Source organism: Argiope bruennichi, chromosome X1 (assembly GCF_947563725.1).
Source record: "Argiope bruennichi chromosome X1, qqArgBrue1.1, whole genome shotgun sequence".
NCBI lineage: Eukaryota > Metazoa > Arthropoda > Arachnida > Araneae > Araneidae > Argiope > Argiope bruennichi.
The window spans coordinates 127,674,521-127,691,772 of record NC_079162.1 but is presented as its reverse complement, the minus strand read 5'-3'; the positions used below and the strand labels follow the sequence as shown (position 1 = coordinate 127,691,772).

At 28.9% G+C, this 17,252-nt stretch overlaps 1 protein-coding gene across 1 annotated transcript in view; it reads right to left on the bottom strand.

Moving 5' to 3' along the window:
- Window positions 1-1,898: 1,898 nt before the first annotated feature.
- The window catches only part of LOC129958164 (WASH complex subunit 4-like), an 89,321-nt gene continuing 73,967 nt past the window's right edge, over window positions 1,899-17,252 (bottom strand). Inside the window, exons 26-29 of the mRNA XM_056070404.1 lie at window positions 16,683-16,779; window positions 15,114-15,208; window positions 14,174-14,275; window positions 1,899-4,229 (exon numbers count right to left, since the gene is read on the bottom strand). Of these exons, the coding sequence (XP_055926379.1) occupies window positions 4,128-4,229; window positions 14,174-14,275; window positions 15,114-15,208; window positions 16,683-16,779 (396 nt within the window). The 3' untranslated portion in view covers window positions 1,899-4,127. The remainder of the gene's footprint in view (window positions 4,230-14,173; window positions 14,276-15,113; window positions 15,209-16,682; window positions 16,780-17,252) is intronic.

Below are 17,252 nucleotides of genomic sequence, written 5' to 3'. Positions count from 1 at the left end.
TATGCTTCATTTCTTTACACATTTTATCCATCAACTCAGAAATAGAGAAAAAAAATGTTAGCAATGAATTTGCCATTAAGTATATATGAAACAAAAATCGTCTATTGTAACCTTGTTTTAGAAATCTGCATACCAAATTATATCTAATAATTTTTATTTGGTAGTTATTTTTTATTTGATTTATTTATATAACAGAAATTTGTTTACCATAATTATGTATTCTTTAATTCTTACAAGACCAATTTATGTATTGTAAAAAATATTTTTATTGTATAAAATTTGTTTCTATGTCCTGCCAGTCATCTTTGCACCAGGCTCCACTTTTTTTCAGGCCTGCCCCACTACTAAAAGCCAATGAGAACTCGGGGGGGGGGGGGGGGGTGAGGACTAGGGAGACAAATATCAAATTTTGCTCCAGGTACCAATTTGCTTTGCAATTCGCTGCATCTCTTTTTGATTATTTTAAGGTCTTTACTATTATTTGATAATGCTTGTTATCTTTTCCTTACTGAAAGTTAATGATCTTATGAAAATATAGACAAAATCATTTGTCAATCAAGATAAGATTCCAACTATTCCAAGAATCATCACCATATTGGAAAATTCAATTTAGGGAACCCATGAGACACAATACCATTTAGTTCAGAATTACTTAGTTTGTTTTGCAAAATGAGATGTACATTTTTAAAAAAATGCAATTTCAATAACTTTAATGGACTCTCTTCCTTATCCTTATCAACTGAAGTTTTGTCTTGCTTTATTGGTATTATTATTTTACAATTTATTTTCATATTTGCTCAAATGAAATTTTTACATTTCTTACTTAATGTTTATTTAAGTCTCTAATTTCACTTGATATCATTTAAAAATTCAGATAAATTGTTTCATACATATGCCTGCAAACGGTCTATTTTTCAATGAATTTGCTTAAATATAATTTTCATTTAACAAATACATTGAACAGGCATAATAGGTTTCTCATTTAATACTATTAAAAATGTAAAAAATTGAATGTCTTGCATTGAACATAAAATTTTTCCTTTAATAATAGTTCACAAAACATTTTTCGTGGAAAGATATTAATTCAGGTGACGAGAAATATCTTTTCAGCATTGCACTTTTGAATTCATGTAATTTCCTTACTTCATCAAATCGATTAATCACATTTTTTTTTCATTGTTCTAGCTACAGTTAACAAAACTTATTTTCTTCATTATATTTATATACATTGCATCCAAGACAGATTTTCATTACTTATATTTATGTTACACATTTCTTAAAAAGTGTTTTTCAATTTAAGCTCATTGAAAAAAATGATTTTTATTTCCTTTGATAAATTTTATACCATGAAATACATTCATGCACCAATTTCAAATTGATATTTTCTATAATGAAAAGGCAGGCATTTGCTTTTTATTCCATTTTCTAATCACAAATTTTGAATTTCATTATAATTTTTCAACTATCAAAACTCGGCTTTTATTTTAGACATCTTATCTAAGGAAAAGGAAAAGTTCAGAAGAAATTTTACCTTTCACAAAATCTATTATTTGAAAATTTCTGGCAGATAGCCAATTTAAACATTTTCACACTTTTCTTGATACCGTTTTTTGAAATTTAGTTTCTATTTTAAATTATTTTGTTTAGTTTTTCAAAGCGTCATATTGTACTTTCATCCAGTAAGTGATATAACATGTAAATCTATTGCAACTTTCTCATCTATTACCATTATTTTTTGTTGATGTTCAATTTGGTGATAAACAGACATTTAATTCAAATTAATAAATATTAAAATGTCTTATTTCACAAGCAAAGAAAAAAAAAAGCAAATCAAGAATGTATAAATTTTCAATTTTTATTAAATTTACATTTTTCAGTTATATCAAACACGAAAGATAAAATTCATTTCTTACTATTTGTTTAACAACCACATAGTTAATATTCTCAACATACAAGCTACTTTGCAAAAGCGAATGTTTAAATATATATTAAAAATACAAATAGTAGCTATGATGGGCAGTATAACAATTCATAAACGCCAATTTAACATGGATGTTAACATATTCAAAATGTTCGTACTTAAGAGTTACGATCTTGTCTTGAATTTGTTAACTAAAAAACAAATGTTATACCAATTCTTTTCAGGTTGCTACACAATTTAGCATCTTATGTGAGAATTTTATTTGAAGTGGGATTACAAAAATTATCTAAAAAGTTTAATTCCAAAATGGCATTATGCTAATTATACACTCACCAACATCTTATTTAAAATTTAATTAAAAATTTGTATTAATATCTTATTCGCCTGTTAGTATGTATAATACAGTGTACTGTAAATTGTAATGTATGTGGTAGAATTTTAGATTAAGAATTAATTATATTAACTTCTATTTTATTCATTAAATTGTTAATAAATAAAATTCATAGGCATTTATATTTTGTAATCTATTTCCAGTTTTACTAACCAGAAATTACAATTGATCATTTCAAATGCATTCAACATTTCTCAGTTCAACTAGATCTACATTATTTTGTTGACAAATAAAACAAGTTCTTTGCTTCTAATTCTCCATTCAGTTTTTGAAATATCCGAGCTATAAAAATTTGTAAGTTAATAGAAGAGGTGTTTTTCATTATATATCCCACAAATATCAGTTTTTGGTAACTGTCACATGCAGTAAGAGATTTTGTTTTACTTCCGGTTTTCAAGAAAATATTCAAGAATTGTGAGTCATTTGCTGTAGTTATAAATTTAATTTATTGCGAACAGTATAAAAAGCGAAATAAATAATTAAAGAATTAATTTTCAGAAAGTATAATTTTTACCAACTTATTTACAAAATTTGTCAAATATGAGTAATAAAAATTAATGTATTGGGGGATGCTATTTTGCAGTTCTGCCATGGCATATGACCACCTCGGTACGACACTGAAAAAGGCATCTTCTCCCTCGCATCAGAAGTTAAGAGAAAAGGAAAAAATTAAATGTATAGACACAGCAACATGAGCAGTTAAAAAAAAAATCAAAGTTATGTGCTTAGCCATTTAAGTCATTGCAAGCTTCGATTCAAATGTAGAAAATGTAAGCAGTTGTATAATTAAAGATTTTAATGTCGAAATATTGGTTTCCGAAATTTATTTGCTTCATATGCATTAGTCACACAATTAAAATGAGTCAAAATTGCACCGGTAGACAAAGCAAGATAAATTTACAATAAAAGAAATGTCGCAACATATCTTGGAAAGAAAGGAGCAAACCTTTCAAAACCATTAAACGGTAGTTTTTTTGTACAAGGTGACATGGCTGTATTGCAAATATACTTTTTCATAAGTGGTTGCATTATTTTATACCCACCAATTTTTATTTTCTCATATTAAAAATGTTAAAGAAGAAAAGAATAAACAGATTCCCCTTACCCAAGGAGTTTCTTTCCATCGCTCTACTTCTGAGTGTAAATCCTTAAATGAAGTTTCCCAAGCAATCAATGGATCTGAATCGGTAGTATACTACATCTATGGTTTCCAATAAACCCAGATTTTTTAGCAGATAAATGCAGACAGAAAACGTAACTAATTTCATACGCAAAATGTTAAATTACATTCATAATGACAAAACGAATTTCGGACATGCTTCAGAAGATTTGTTAAAGATATTGCCAAACAAGAAGAATATGGAAAAAATATTAACTAAATGCATTCTATTTAGATTTCTTAACATTAAATTCTCACAGGCAAAAATTCATGAAAATATATTTATTATACAAAATATTTAAACATATACATTTTGGTGCATATTTTTACTAAAGCTTTTTTTAAAAAAATGTACAAATAGCAATTTAAAATTTACTGCTACAATCATAATACCTAGTAACAAAAAAAGCAAAGATTAAGAGCATTTCAAAATGCATACATCTGAAAACATTTTTAAAAAGTAACAATTAAAAAATTATACATCAACAAACATCGTGTATGAATATTTGTAATGTTATCTGAAAACATATTACAACAGTCTTTGAAATAAATTAATCCTTAATATATATGTTGAAGCTCTTAAATTCACAGGATTTAAATAAATGATAAACTAAATTATGTGATGGGAATACCAACTTTTCACCAACAGAAGATATTCAAGCACTTGCATTTTTTTCATTCTTTTCTTCTTCAGCACTCAAATCAGCACGGAAAAATATACGAGCGCTACTCAAAGAATAATTCAGCAAATCAAACTCCTAATTAAAAAGAACAACAAAAGTAATCAACTCCTAATTAAAAGTTTAATAACAGAAATTTTTTTTAAAGATGAGTGATTCGATAATATATAATAGCTGTTAGTAGCATAATTCGGTAAAATAGTTCTTAATTATTATTCTTCTTTAAAATATGTAGTCAATTTCAAAAGACTACGCGATTTTAAAATATTTTAAGATATTTAATAAGATAATAATTAATAAGACATTTAATAAGATAATAATTAATAAGATATTTAATAAGATATACAATAATAACCATATTTAATAAGAATGTCTTTAGGTTCTCAAATTTTTGTTGCTCCATTTTAAAGTAGTAGTATCAATCAAACAAAATCGTGAGTGCAATTCTAATTTACTTTATTGTCATTTGATGAAATTTCTGATGATTTTGAATATTCTTAGAAGGCTTTAAAATGCTTACATGAACATTACATTACATTTTTCCTGCAAAATCTTATCTACATTTAATTGATGTAAGTAAAAAAAAAAATATATATCACTGCTAGCTCAAAATTAATAACTTGAAATTCGACACTTGGGTGGAAATGACTAAATTTCTTAAAGATTTATTTAATAAGTGAATCCTTCACTAACAACTTAAAATCCAACTTTCTTATCGATTGTTATCAGCATTTATAATTGATATATTTTATTAAAAGTGTACTTAATTTGATAAATTGAATGCTGCATATAAGAAATATATATAAATTTTGAAAATACATACATGTCATTTAGTTAGGTATATAAATACAAGAGAATTGATTACTAAACAAAATTATAAAAGATCTGATTTCAGTGGGATGCACTCTGTTTCATACCAAACTATTCCTTTTTCTAAAATAGTCGACAAGATCAGCAATTTTCAGAATGAACTGCAAGAACTTCAGGATTATGTAGGAAGAAAGACATTCATTCCAGAAAATATTATTGATGATATTAAAATGAGGACATTGACAGGTTTCACTAAAGAAAGGTTTTACTCTCTATATATATTCTTTTTTGAATTTTGAAGCAGATCTTCAAAAACTGAACTTCTTGAAGCATCCAGTTGATTTATATTTTCTGTTCCATCTTAAATAAAGGATAGGAATTTCAAATAAATTTTTATCTGTTTTGTTTGAAATTTAAGATTCTATTGTTTCAAGGAATTTAAATTTTGAAATTGTTACCTATATTTCCTCCAAAGTCATTAGTTATTAAAGCCATACCAAAACAGTTCGGTTCTGAAAATAAAGACTCCAGAGTCATTATTGACTGCACTGAATTTCCTATATAGAAACCTAGCTATCCAGTAGAATAGCAAATGACTTTCAGTTTTTATAAGAATACAAATACTTTAAAAGGCATGATAGTCATAAGGCTTTCAGGAGTCATCAGCTTCATTTTACCATTACACTGTGGTAGCATATCTGACAAGCAAGTTTTTATTAAAAGCCATTTGATGGATGTATTAGAATAGAAAATGTGATAGCAAATAAAGTTTTCCAACTTGAACAAGAACTACAAAAAATAGAAAGTAAATTGAAATGACCTAAATGTTTAAGGGATTGTATTCAGTTCAATGTAACTGAAAGAATTGATAACTGCAAGATATTCATTGTAAGGGTTACAGTAGAAAGAGCTATTTCAAGAATCAAAATGTACAAATATTTTGCCGGAGCTCTCCCAAATACATGTTTACATAATGTCAATTCTGTATTTTTTATTACTTGCATGTTGCGTAACTTTCAAAGACCATTCATTAACGTTAAATAATTTTTGCATTTGATTTTTAGCATTACAATAAAATGCAATATGAGGTTTTTTGTATTATGAACCTTAAAGTCTTCTTTATCTTTTAGTAATTTATATTGTTTAGTTCTAGCTAAATAATCATGCCTAATAACAAAAGAACAACCTGTTTATTCTTATTCGTGTTTTCTTTTGGAAAATTATCATTTTTGTTTCATTACATTATTCATAAAAAATCTTCAGTGTATTTTTGCAACTAATTGTATCATTTGCAGCAATATTTACTAACTGTAGTTAATTATTCATTGCTGAGCAGTCAAATTGGTATTTCTATAACAAAATCGATCATCGAATTTCCTTATTTTGTATCTGTTTATGTTCGTCTAAATTTAGGTTATCAATACTTTCACAATATAATGGAGAAATGAAAGGGGTGACCTCAGAAGGCATTATTACTGGTTTTCTAAACATATTTGCTGATATATGATGTATTCAAGGAGGAGAATTTATGTCAAGCAATTGTTTCTATTGTTAAAAATATAATGTCATCAGTTTCTGGTATTTAAACTGCAATTGATTGTTATAATAATAATTAATAATAACCTACCCCATCACGAAATACCACCTCCTCAATTAAATCAAATAGAATCAACTATTATCTCACTTAATCTACCAATTCAAACCCAATTCTAATAGCTTCTGTTTACATCCCCCCCTCCTCAGACAACAAAACATTCACACAAGACTTAAAAAATATCATGCATTTAGAAAACCTATGCATTCTAGGTGGAGATTTTAACGCTCATCACGTTAGTTGGGGCTCAAACAAAAATACTACAAGAGGTAAAAACCTACACGATTTTATTCAAAAAAACAACTACGAAATCACCGCCCCACCCACCCCCACAAGATACGGCATATATTCTGCATCATTTATTGATTTTGCCGTAACAAAAAACATAATATTCCCTTACGATATCTCCTCAGTCCCGGAGCTCAGTTCAGATCACAATCCAGTTATACTAAATTATTACTTTAAATTTAAAACCCCTAAAAATAGCAATAAAATTAAAACAAACTGGATTAAATTTAAAAAAGACACCATAAACAACACTAATCTAAATTCCACAGCAAACAACACTCATGAGCTCGACACACTGGTAGAAGAATTCTCCAACACAATAATAAACACCTTCAACGCAAATTCCCAAACAATAGACCCACAAGCCCAATATATTAATAACAAAGTTAAAAACCTCTATAAATTAAGAAATGCTGCGAGGAAAAAATGGCAAACCACTCGGGACACAGCAGTTAAAAAAGAATATAATAAATTAAATAGACTGACCAACAAAACCAAAAAACAAGCTATACAAGAAGATTGGAAAAATAAACTCACAACCCTTCAACCAAATGACAATTCACTCTGGAACACTGCAAAACACATGAGAAAACAACACACTAAAATATCATCCCTTAATGGCCCGGCCGGTAAAGCAATTTCCAACACAGACAAAGTAGAAACTTTAGCGCAAAGCTTGGAGCAACAATTTACACTAAACGACATGCACAACACAAACACAGAACACATTGTTGAAACAACACTACACAAATTCTACACAACACAAAACACAACAGAATTAGAACCCCACACATCATAGATTTCATAAACTACATTAAAAAATTAAATACTAAAAAAGCACCAGGAATTGATGGTATCTCCAACCTAATAATCAGAAATCTACCATTAATCACGTTAATTAAATTCTACCATATTTTGTCATTAATTTTTAAATTTAAATATTTCCCCACAGCATGGAAAACAGCAGTTGTGATTCCAATTCTCAAACCTGGTAAAGATCCAACTATCCCCTCCAACTACAGGCCAATATCTCTCCTTCCAAATTTTAGTAAAATTACTGAACATTTTATTCTCGAAAAATTAAACAACCACCTAAATGAAAATAATATTCTTATCCCCTCCCAATTTGGTTTCAAACCCAAACTTTCAACAACTCACCAGCTACTCAGAGCAGTTGAATTTATCTCCTCAGGATTTGAGAAAAGAGAACACACAGGTGCTGTTTTCCTTGACATACAAAAAGCTTTTGACAGAGTGTGGCTAGAGGGTCTAATTTTCAAATTAATTAAATACAACATACCACCCCCACTAATTCAGATCATTAATTCTTTCCTTTTCAATAGAAAATTCACTGTTAGAGTAAATGCCACACTCTCCAAACTTCGCTCCATACAAGCAGGCGTCCCACAAGGGGCAAAACTGTCCCCCACCCTATATTCCATCTACATAAATGACATACCACAAAATTTTAAATACTAAACTCTGCATTTTTGCAGATGACACCGCGATACTGGCCAAAAACAGAAACATAAGATACATTACACACGCCCTCAACAAACCTTGATAGCTGGTTCCTTGAAACCTTCAAGACCTTGATAGCTGGTTCCTTGAAACCTTCAAGACCTTGATAGCTGGTTCCACGAGTGGAAAATCGCCATAAATACCTCAAAAACGGAAGCTGTATTTTTCACCAAGAGAAACAAAAAAACCAAAATTCAATATTAAAATTAAAAACATCATAATCCCCTGGTTTCAGGAAGCAAAATACCTTGGCGTCATAATGGACAAAAAGCTTAACTTGGAAATCCCACATTAATTACATTAGAAACAAATTCCGAGATAATTCGCGCAAACTATAGCCCCTAATTGCTCGGAATTCCGAAATGTGTAGGGACAATAAAGTGCTTATTTATACTGCGATGCTAAGACCTGTCTTAACTTATGCTTGCCCAATTTGGGCCTATACTGCTCCAAAAAATTTCAATCATATAGACAGGTGCCAAAACATTATTCTCAGACAAATTACAATGGCGAGATGGTTCATGAAAAACGAAGATATCAGACATGCCCTTAATTTACCATCAATAAAAGAATTTATCAAAAAGATCGCAACTAAATTCTTCTCAGATCTAAATAATATTGACAACCCTGCAATAAAAGAAATCGAATCCTACACCCCAAACCCAAATTCCAGAAGACCCAGACTCATTCTACTTTAAACAGATCAATAGTTAAACAATTAAAACATCATTCTCAACCCTTTCCAACCCTTTAATCCCATAATTCAAATTCCTATCAAATCTTAATAAAACCACAATCCATGTTCCATCTCGCCCCTCCTATTGGCAGCCACAAATAGATTCTCACCCCATCCCCCTCACAACCACTCTACCGGCAATGTGTGTTTTCGACTCACTAGCTTCCCAGGATGCACCTCTGCCACAGCCCAACCCTCCAGCCGATCCAAGACGACCTCGCCGACAGATGCAAGCCTCCCATTGGACGAGAGACGCTCCAAGTAAGAACTACTTAAGACGCTGCTCCCTGCCACCAACCTCTTTCAAGACCTTTTCCCACTTCTGTGTAGACCATTTTCGCAAAGCTCCAAGTCATAGTCGATCGGAGATGGCGCCCTACGGGCGCCGGCGCTCCTAATTGATTCCTTGTGTATAATATCACTCTATACCATTGTGCACTTCAGTAATTTCCGTTTTAAAAAATACAGGTATTTTCATTGAAAATCAATTTCTATACTAGCATTTATTATATATATTTTTATTTCAAACCTCATTACTACATGGATGCTTCACTCTTTCTTCTATTTCTTTAACATATCGATTTTGAATCATTATAAACTTTTGTAAAAGCATAAAAGTGTTACTTCCAACTCCTTTTTATATCCTATTTAGTTTCTATAAATATATTTATCATTACCTTACTATTGTTTATTAAATTTACTATATTGTATGTTTTTGATTTATTTTATGATATCCATTCAATGTAATTTTAGCATTCTAAAAAACATTTCAGAAATGTTCTGCTTTGAAAGCATATTGCTCAAAATTATAATATGTTTTTTTTTGAAGATAGAAAAAAAAAAAAAAAAACTTTAATATCTAGGATGTTTCTGTTGAATAAAATTGATTTCACCATATACTTTGACATTCTTGTCATGCTATATTTATGTTAAGTGTCTAGAAAAATAAATGTTGATAAAGGTTCCCCCCCCCCCCTTCCCAATAGGTGAGTACATTGAAATATCCATTTGCTGATATTTTTTAAAATAATTATCATATGTATTTTATCTAAATTTTTTATAACGTGTAAATAAAAATTAAGGCTTAATCTTGCTTGTTTGTTCTTTAATGATTTCTACAAATTAATTAAATGAAATAATTAAATTAATAATGAATTAATTAAAATGAAATACCGATTCATTAATTACAGAGATAATAATAAAAAAAATGGCATCTATACTTTTTATATTTCATAATTTGAAATTGTAAACAAAATTTATTCAATATATACAAATGTGAGTTTCATGTTCTTTCCTCTGAGCATACTGCAAACATCAAAGTCTCAATATTAATGAAAATCATTACATAAAAAATGTAATTATTTTATCAGTAAGTTTCCAAATCTTAAACTATCTAAGAGTAATAATTCTTTTAAGAAAACTATATTTATAAAATTCAGCATTCAATAACATTTAAATAATATGTAAAAAAGAATATATCTAATTTTTCAAATACACTTTGCCATAGCAATTTGTCAAAATGTATCTTTTGAAAAAAAAAAAAAAAGGGGATATGGATTTAAAAAAGGATATGGGAAATGAAAGGATAAAACGGCACCAAATTAATTACAAAGCGATATTAATTAATTATGCAAAAACAATAATTACATTGAAAATACTAATTAAAATTTTAATATAAGAAATAAAATTACTACGGAAATTTGGAGAAAATTCAAAATATTAATTTATTTTAAAAAAAATCAAGTTTTTAATAATTAATCGGCTAGCGTAACATTCAACTTGCACTTCAATGCTTTCATCGGCGCTATCGGAAGACACCGACATGCGCAGAACGGTTGAAAATTGAACAGATGCGATTTCTTTGGTACCTGTCACGTAAGCGTGACCTAATTTAATATTCGTTTTATAATTCCATTCAAATATTATTCTTTTTTGTCTGCCTTGGTGTTATGTGTGCTAACTCTCTGCATGTACATACTTTATTGTTATATATCATTGCTATAAATAAATTTATTATTTTTTTAACTGATCAAACTATTTATATATATATATAAGCAGCTTCCGTATTTGGCGACCTGGGAGTTGATTTTGAAAGCTTGATTGGATACTTTTAAAGTCATCGCTTCAATGGGCATGATTTTCATGAGTTGTACTTAAGAAATAATAATTTACTACTTTTATTTAAAATTTAAAATGACTATAAAGGAAGTAAATTCGACTACCATTAACCTTGATAATTTCTATTCATAAGTTAATTGAGTAATATTTAAGTGGCGAAAATTTTTGGCGAGACAAGCCAAAATTAAGAATTTTGCAACTTGAAATACGGTTTTCTAATAGCAATTTTAGACTAGGCACAACGAAAAATGCGTTGCTGCTTTAGATAAAAATGTCTTAGATTTTGTTGTTGACATATCAAGTTGCCCTCAAGTATGATATTACTTAGAAAAATGCTTTGCTAAACAGATTCACTAGCATGAGAGTCAAGATAAAAAATGGAAAAAAAAAAAAAAAAATCTGATCTCGAACTTCGCAAAAAGTGGCCATCTGTTTTTTTTATGGCAGTTGAAACGTTTGGCGAGAAATTCTATTTTTGATGAAACAATACAATCTTCGTGACTACTACGGCTTCCACAATAAACGCAAGTTATTCTATCAATAAGAAAAGATTTTCTTGATAACATTGCACGACTGGCTGATAAAATTATTGCGGTTTACAACATGTCAGATATATATCTAATTACGAAAGTTTCTTCATCGGCAACATTATCATGAATCGACCGAAATAAACGAAGTGTTACAAGCAGATAGATATAACCACATTAACGAAAAAATTTGAACAATCGTCAAAAATTTAAGCCAAATAGCAGATCAAAAGAAATGGGAGGTGCGTTAAATTATATCCAGATCAAATTCATCTGCATACGTATTTTGTAGGTATAACTTTAAATTTAGAAGAAATAATAATGAATGCAATCATAATATGCCTGTGGAAAACCAATAAGTCACTTGCTCTCTGAGACAGACGATTTTGGCGAGCATGGTTGTAGCCTATATTTATATAAATCAATCGACATGTAATTTTTAATCGATACAAAAGCTGATATACCTGTAATTCCTTAAAATAAACAAAAGAATAATAAACCATCAGAGTTTGTTCAATTTGCTGCAAATAGTTCTGAAATTCTAACTTTTGGCACCTAAACTTTAAAAGTAGATATTGGATTTTGTCATTTTACTAGGTGATTCACAATAGCAAATGTTTCAAAAGCTATTATAAGTGCAGATTTTAGAGAAAATTTGGATTAACAGTTGGCTTGAAAAGAAAGTTCTTGATTGATTCTTTAAGAAATCTGTTATCACTAAAAATAATGGCGTTCTGAAATCTTTCTCTCACCACAATAAGATCTTCAAAGTAGAATTCCTTAATATCCTACTTGCTTTATGAATTTTAAAAAAAATGGGTTTCAAAATTCATTGGATTAAGAGCCTAAATTAGGTTACATACCATATAACATTACATGTGGGCCTCCTAAAACAGGAAAAATTCGTCGACTAGCACCTGGCAAAATCAGAATAGCTAGAGTTGAATTTGAATACATATTAGAGAAGGGCTGATAAAATTATACAATCTCCTTCTGTTTCATTTAAATCCTATTAATTTTGACATTGCCTAAAAAAAATTGTTTCGAATTGTCTAAGTTAATCAAAAGTAATGACTAGTGGACATCCAGAACAGGAAATCTACGAATTTTTCATGAATCATGAATTCTACGAAATCATGAATTTTAGTAAAATGTGTGTTACTGTTTCTGCTCAAATATTAGAAACTGGAATGCCATTTGGACCAGAACTATATCACTCTATGATTGGTAAGCATTGTCGAATATTTCAAATGATGGTAAGAGACCAATAATGCATAATTTGATTCCTAAGACGCGTTTATTAATGATGTGATTTTGAAAAGGACTTTCTGCACATCACGAAACATTCCACAAACATGTAACAGCATTCAGAGCCCTATAATTCCCACACAGTTTCAAACCTTTCGATTTTATAGTCCTAAATGTAAAGAAATTGTCCAAAGATTACTCGTAAGTTGGCAAATTCCCATCTCTAATATGTATTCAAATTCAGCTCTAGCTATTCTGATCTTGTCAGGTCCTAGTGGTCGAACTTTTATTGTTTCAGAAGGTCCACCAGTTATTATATTTTTTATATGGTATGCAACTTAGTTTGAGCTCTTAATCCAATGAATTTTGAAGCCTAATTTTTAATTCATAAAGCAAGTTAGATATTCAAAAAAATTTGAGAACGTCATTATTTTTAATGATGGTATTAGATTTCTTAAAGGACCAATCAAGAACGTCCTTTTAAGCCAACTATTAATCCAATTTTTTTTCCAAAAGTCCTTGCTTATACCTTTTGAAACATTGGCTATTGTGAATAACCAAGTAAAATCACAACAAAGTGAAAGATTTACTTTTAAAGTTTAGGTTTAAAAACTATTTCTTTATATTCACCTAGTTATTATTATATGACGAAAGTAAAAGTGTCACTGAGTGCAGCAAACAGATTTTTCTGGTTACAAAACATACTATTAATAACCAAGTTTTGATAAACTAGCTCTGTTTTAAATTAGATCCTTTTTTTTTTCTAAATTTTCCAGAAAAAAAAAAATTCTTTAATTTTGTCTTTTAGGCCATGGTCGATTTGAAATTTCTGCTCCATATTCTGTTAAGATTTTTAATGTTAGAAATTTATACTATTATAAATTCATTTTGTAACATGTGCATCAAAAATTCAAGTTCAGAAAATACTACTTCCAAAAATATGAGAAAAATGCACACATACATGCCTACAGCATTAAAACATTAGAAGATGATACAAACAGAAAATTTGTTCAAAATGCAATAAAAAAATTAATTAAAATACCTCATCGAAAAATAATTAACATGCTGACATAAATTCATGGCAGGCAGAATGTGGAAACAATGTGATTAATACTTATTTAATATAGAAAAGATGCTTTCAAGCCTGTGCACGCTTCAAAAAATAAATAGCGGAACCTACTTGTTGATAAATTTCCAATCTTCTACTCGTTAAATTCATTGTTTCCAATAATTTTCGATCTTCCTTCCCAACAGCTGCAGTTTTTTGTTTATGTACATCAATCTGAAAAAAAAAAATTATGAAAAAAAAAACAAAAAAAAACAGTAAATTCTATAGAACATTTTAACAGCACATCATGCAAGTAAAATTTCAGGTTACTTATTTATGTTCCAATACTTATAAATTAAATAGATATTCTTGAACCATTGTGAGGGAATCTAACGTAGCTATCCTCTACGGTCTCTCCAGACGCCTACAATTCTCCACTGTCGCCTCGCTTTAGCTGTATCCAACTGCCGTCTCACTATTTTACGACTGGTTACTCCACACACGACTTGATGCTGCTTCTATAATAAACTCCAAGATCCAACACATAGCTCAATTCACCAATCACTTGAGCTCCACTCAATGCTAGCGCTTTGCTCGATTGACAACTAATTCGCCGTTGACTCGCTATGCGACTTTATACTACTAATCGACTGTCTTCGATGTGGACTGCCGGCCTTTTATAGTTTCCGGAGCAAGGCAGAGAAAGTTCTCGAATAATCAAGCATATCTTAGCCCCTACTGGCTCTAACACCAAAATTCTTGAAGCTTCTAGTATCATCCATTTTGTCACCAAGCCCGAGGGTCAATGATCCAGCATCCAATAGAGTTGATCGTAAAACGGTCTTTCCTACGATGGAACTAACTGTGATGGGAAGCAGCATTATAGATTTGTAACAATATATTTAAATTATTTAATGTTAATATATTTAAACAACATTTTCATGTATTTGTATTAATATATTTACTATAATTCCATAACGCAATCTTTTTTTAAAAATAAAAATCCTAAATAACCAACTTCAAATATAATGAATTGATCTCAAATTTATATAAGATAACAAACAAAACTTACCCTATCTTTTGAATATTTTTCTTGTACGGATTGGAACCAATGAAGTGAATCAAAGTCTTGATACAAATTTAGAAGCTTTAATATATAAGCAACGCCTAAAAGAAACAACACCTAAATTAAGTAAAAGCTTAAGATGCGATATTTCATAAACAATAAATCAAAATAAATTTTAAAAATTTAACAGAAAACTAAAATTATGATTAGTAAAGAGTGAAAAAAAAAATTCGGGATCAGTGAATTAACGCATCTTATAATTCCAAAAAAGTAAGATACTATAAAACTATTATGAAAAGATTTTATCATAATACTATGCTAAGCATTGTTTGAAATATAATCTTTATCATTTCTAAGTTATAAGTAAATTAGGTATGAATAATTAATGAAGATATATGAATATCAAGATATGAAAAATATTGATAAATGATTTTAATTCCGAGAAAAGATAGTCTTTCACGTTTAACTAATAACCTATAAAGTATTAGAAACAGTTGAGACATTGAACTATTCTTTCTCTCCCCCCCCTTTTTTTAAATGTGGCTTACTTTATAAAATAAGAGCACATGTCTTTTCAAGGAATAGCTCAATTACAACTTATTAACACTCACTAATACCTTAATCCTTTTTCCACTACTGACAAGTGACGATTTCTAAATTCAGTTAAATTTGTAACCAAATAACAGAACCAGATAAAAATATTTTTTGGGCCATTATCACTTAGCCTTTTTTTTTTTTTTTTTTTTTTTGTATATATAAAATCTCAAAATTAGCTGCTCCAACTGAAATGAACGTTTGATTAAGAAAGCAAACATAAATATAAAACGAATGAAACACTTTAGAACCGAGACAACTGCAATTTCTATCATGCTAGAATGCCTTTTACGCACTATTTGCATAGTCAAAAATAAAATGTAATTCTTATTCCATTTTTTTAAATATTTAACATGATATAAAAAATGCCAGTCATGATTTACACATTTCGAAAAATCTCTTAATTTTTTCCGTATTTTTCAAAGTACTTGCGATCAACAGACACGTTAATATAATATGTAAGAAAAATGACAAAGAGTCATGGTCGGTAGGTTGGTTGGGGAGTGATATATTCCTAGAAAAGGTAAAAATCTGTACAAATATTGTTTCAATGACAATTAATATTCAGTTCTCATAGTTCATCTACTATGTCGGATAACACCCCTTTCAAGACTACGGAGCTGCAAAACTAAAATGACTTGAAGATGACAGTTGAACATATTATTGCAAGTAAATGCTGACCAATAGCAAAGTTTTGAAATAATTAAGGTATCCAATATTATTTGGAACAACACTCTTTACACATTTATTTTATACTAAAGAGGGAAAAATATTCAAATATCAAAATTGAAGAAGGTAAAAGAGGTGCATAAAAATGTCAGATTTCAGCTAACTTTCATTCGTTTTCCAGTTTTACAACGATGAACCAAAAGTATGAGATATGCAAATAAAAAATGCAATTCAATAATTAAAAAAAACATTTATATTCCAAATACCAAATTTTATACAACAGATATATATATATATATACATATATGTTACCCATTGCAAAGCCATCATCGGTAAAAGCAGCACCAACTTTATTCTTGCGAGATAATTTTTCCTTGCTTGATATTGATTGTTCAACGAAATTAATAGTCTGAAAATGTCAAAATTTCATATTATTATTAATAATAAAGTTATAAAAAATGACAAATATCTACTTTCAACATTAAAATTCCTACTTCAGTTTTGCGAATGCTATATTAAGAATTAGGCATTTCCAGATAATTCTTGTTTCTAATAATTTTTTTCCCATAAAATATTTAAAAAATTAATGTTTTCCTTATATACGACTTCTTTCTTAGTAAAAATTGTTAAATATAGAATTTAAATAAAAATGTTGAATTTTCAAAATTTTTAAAAAGAAAAGGACACACAGTTTCTCATGTTGACAAATACGATTTATTTCAGTAATATATATAGAGTGCTCCTTAAAAGTATAATAAAACTTTTATTTTCGTATTTATTATACATAGACATTTACTAGCAATTACAAAATTTAAATTAATAAGATTGTAAATTATAAGAAAACACTTTAGCATCTGTGAAGGTTGAAAATAAAAAGTTTCA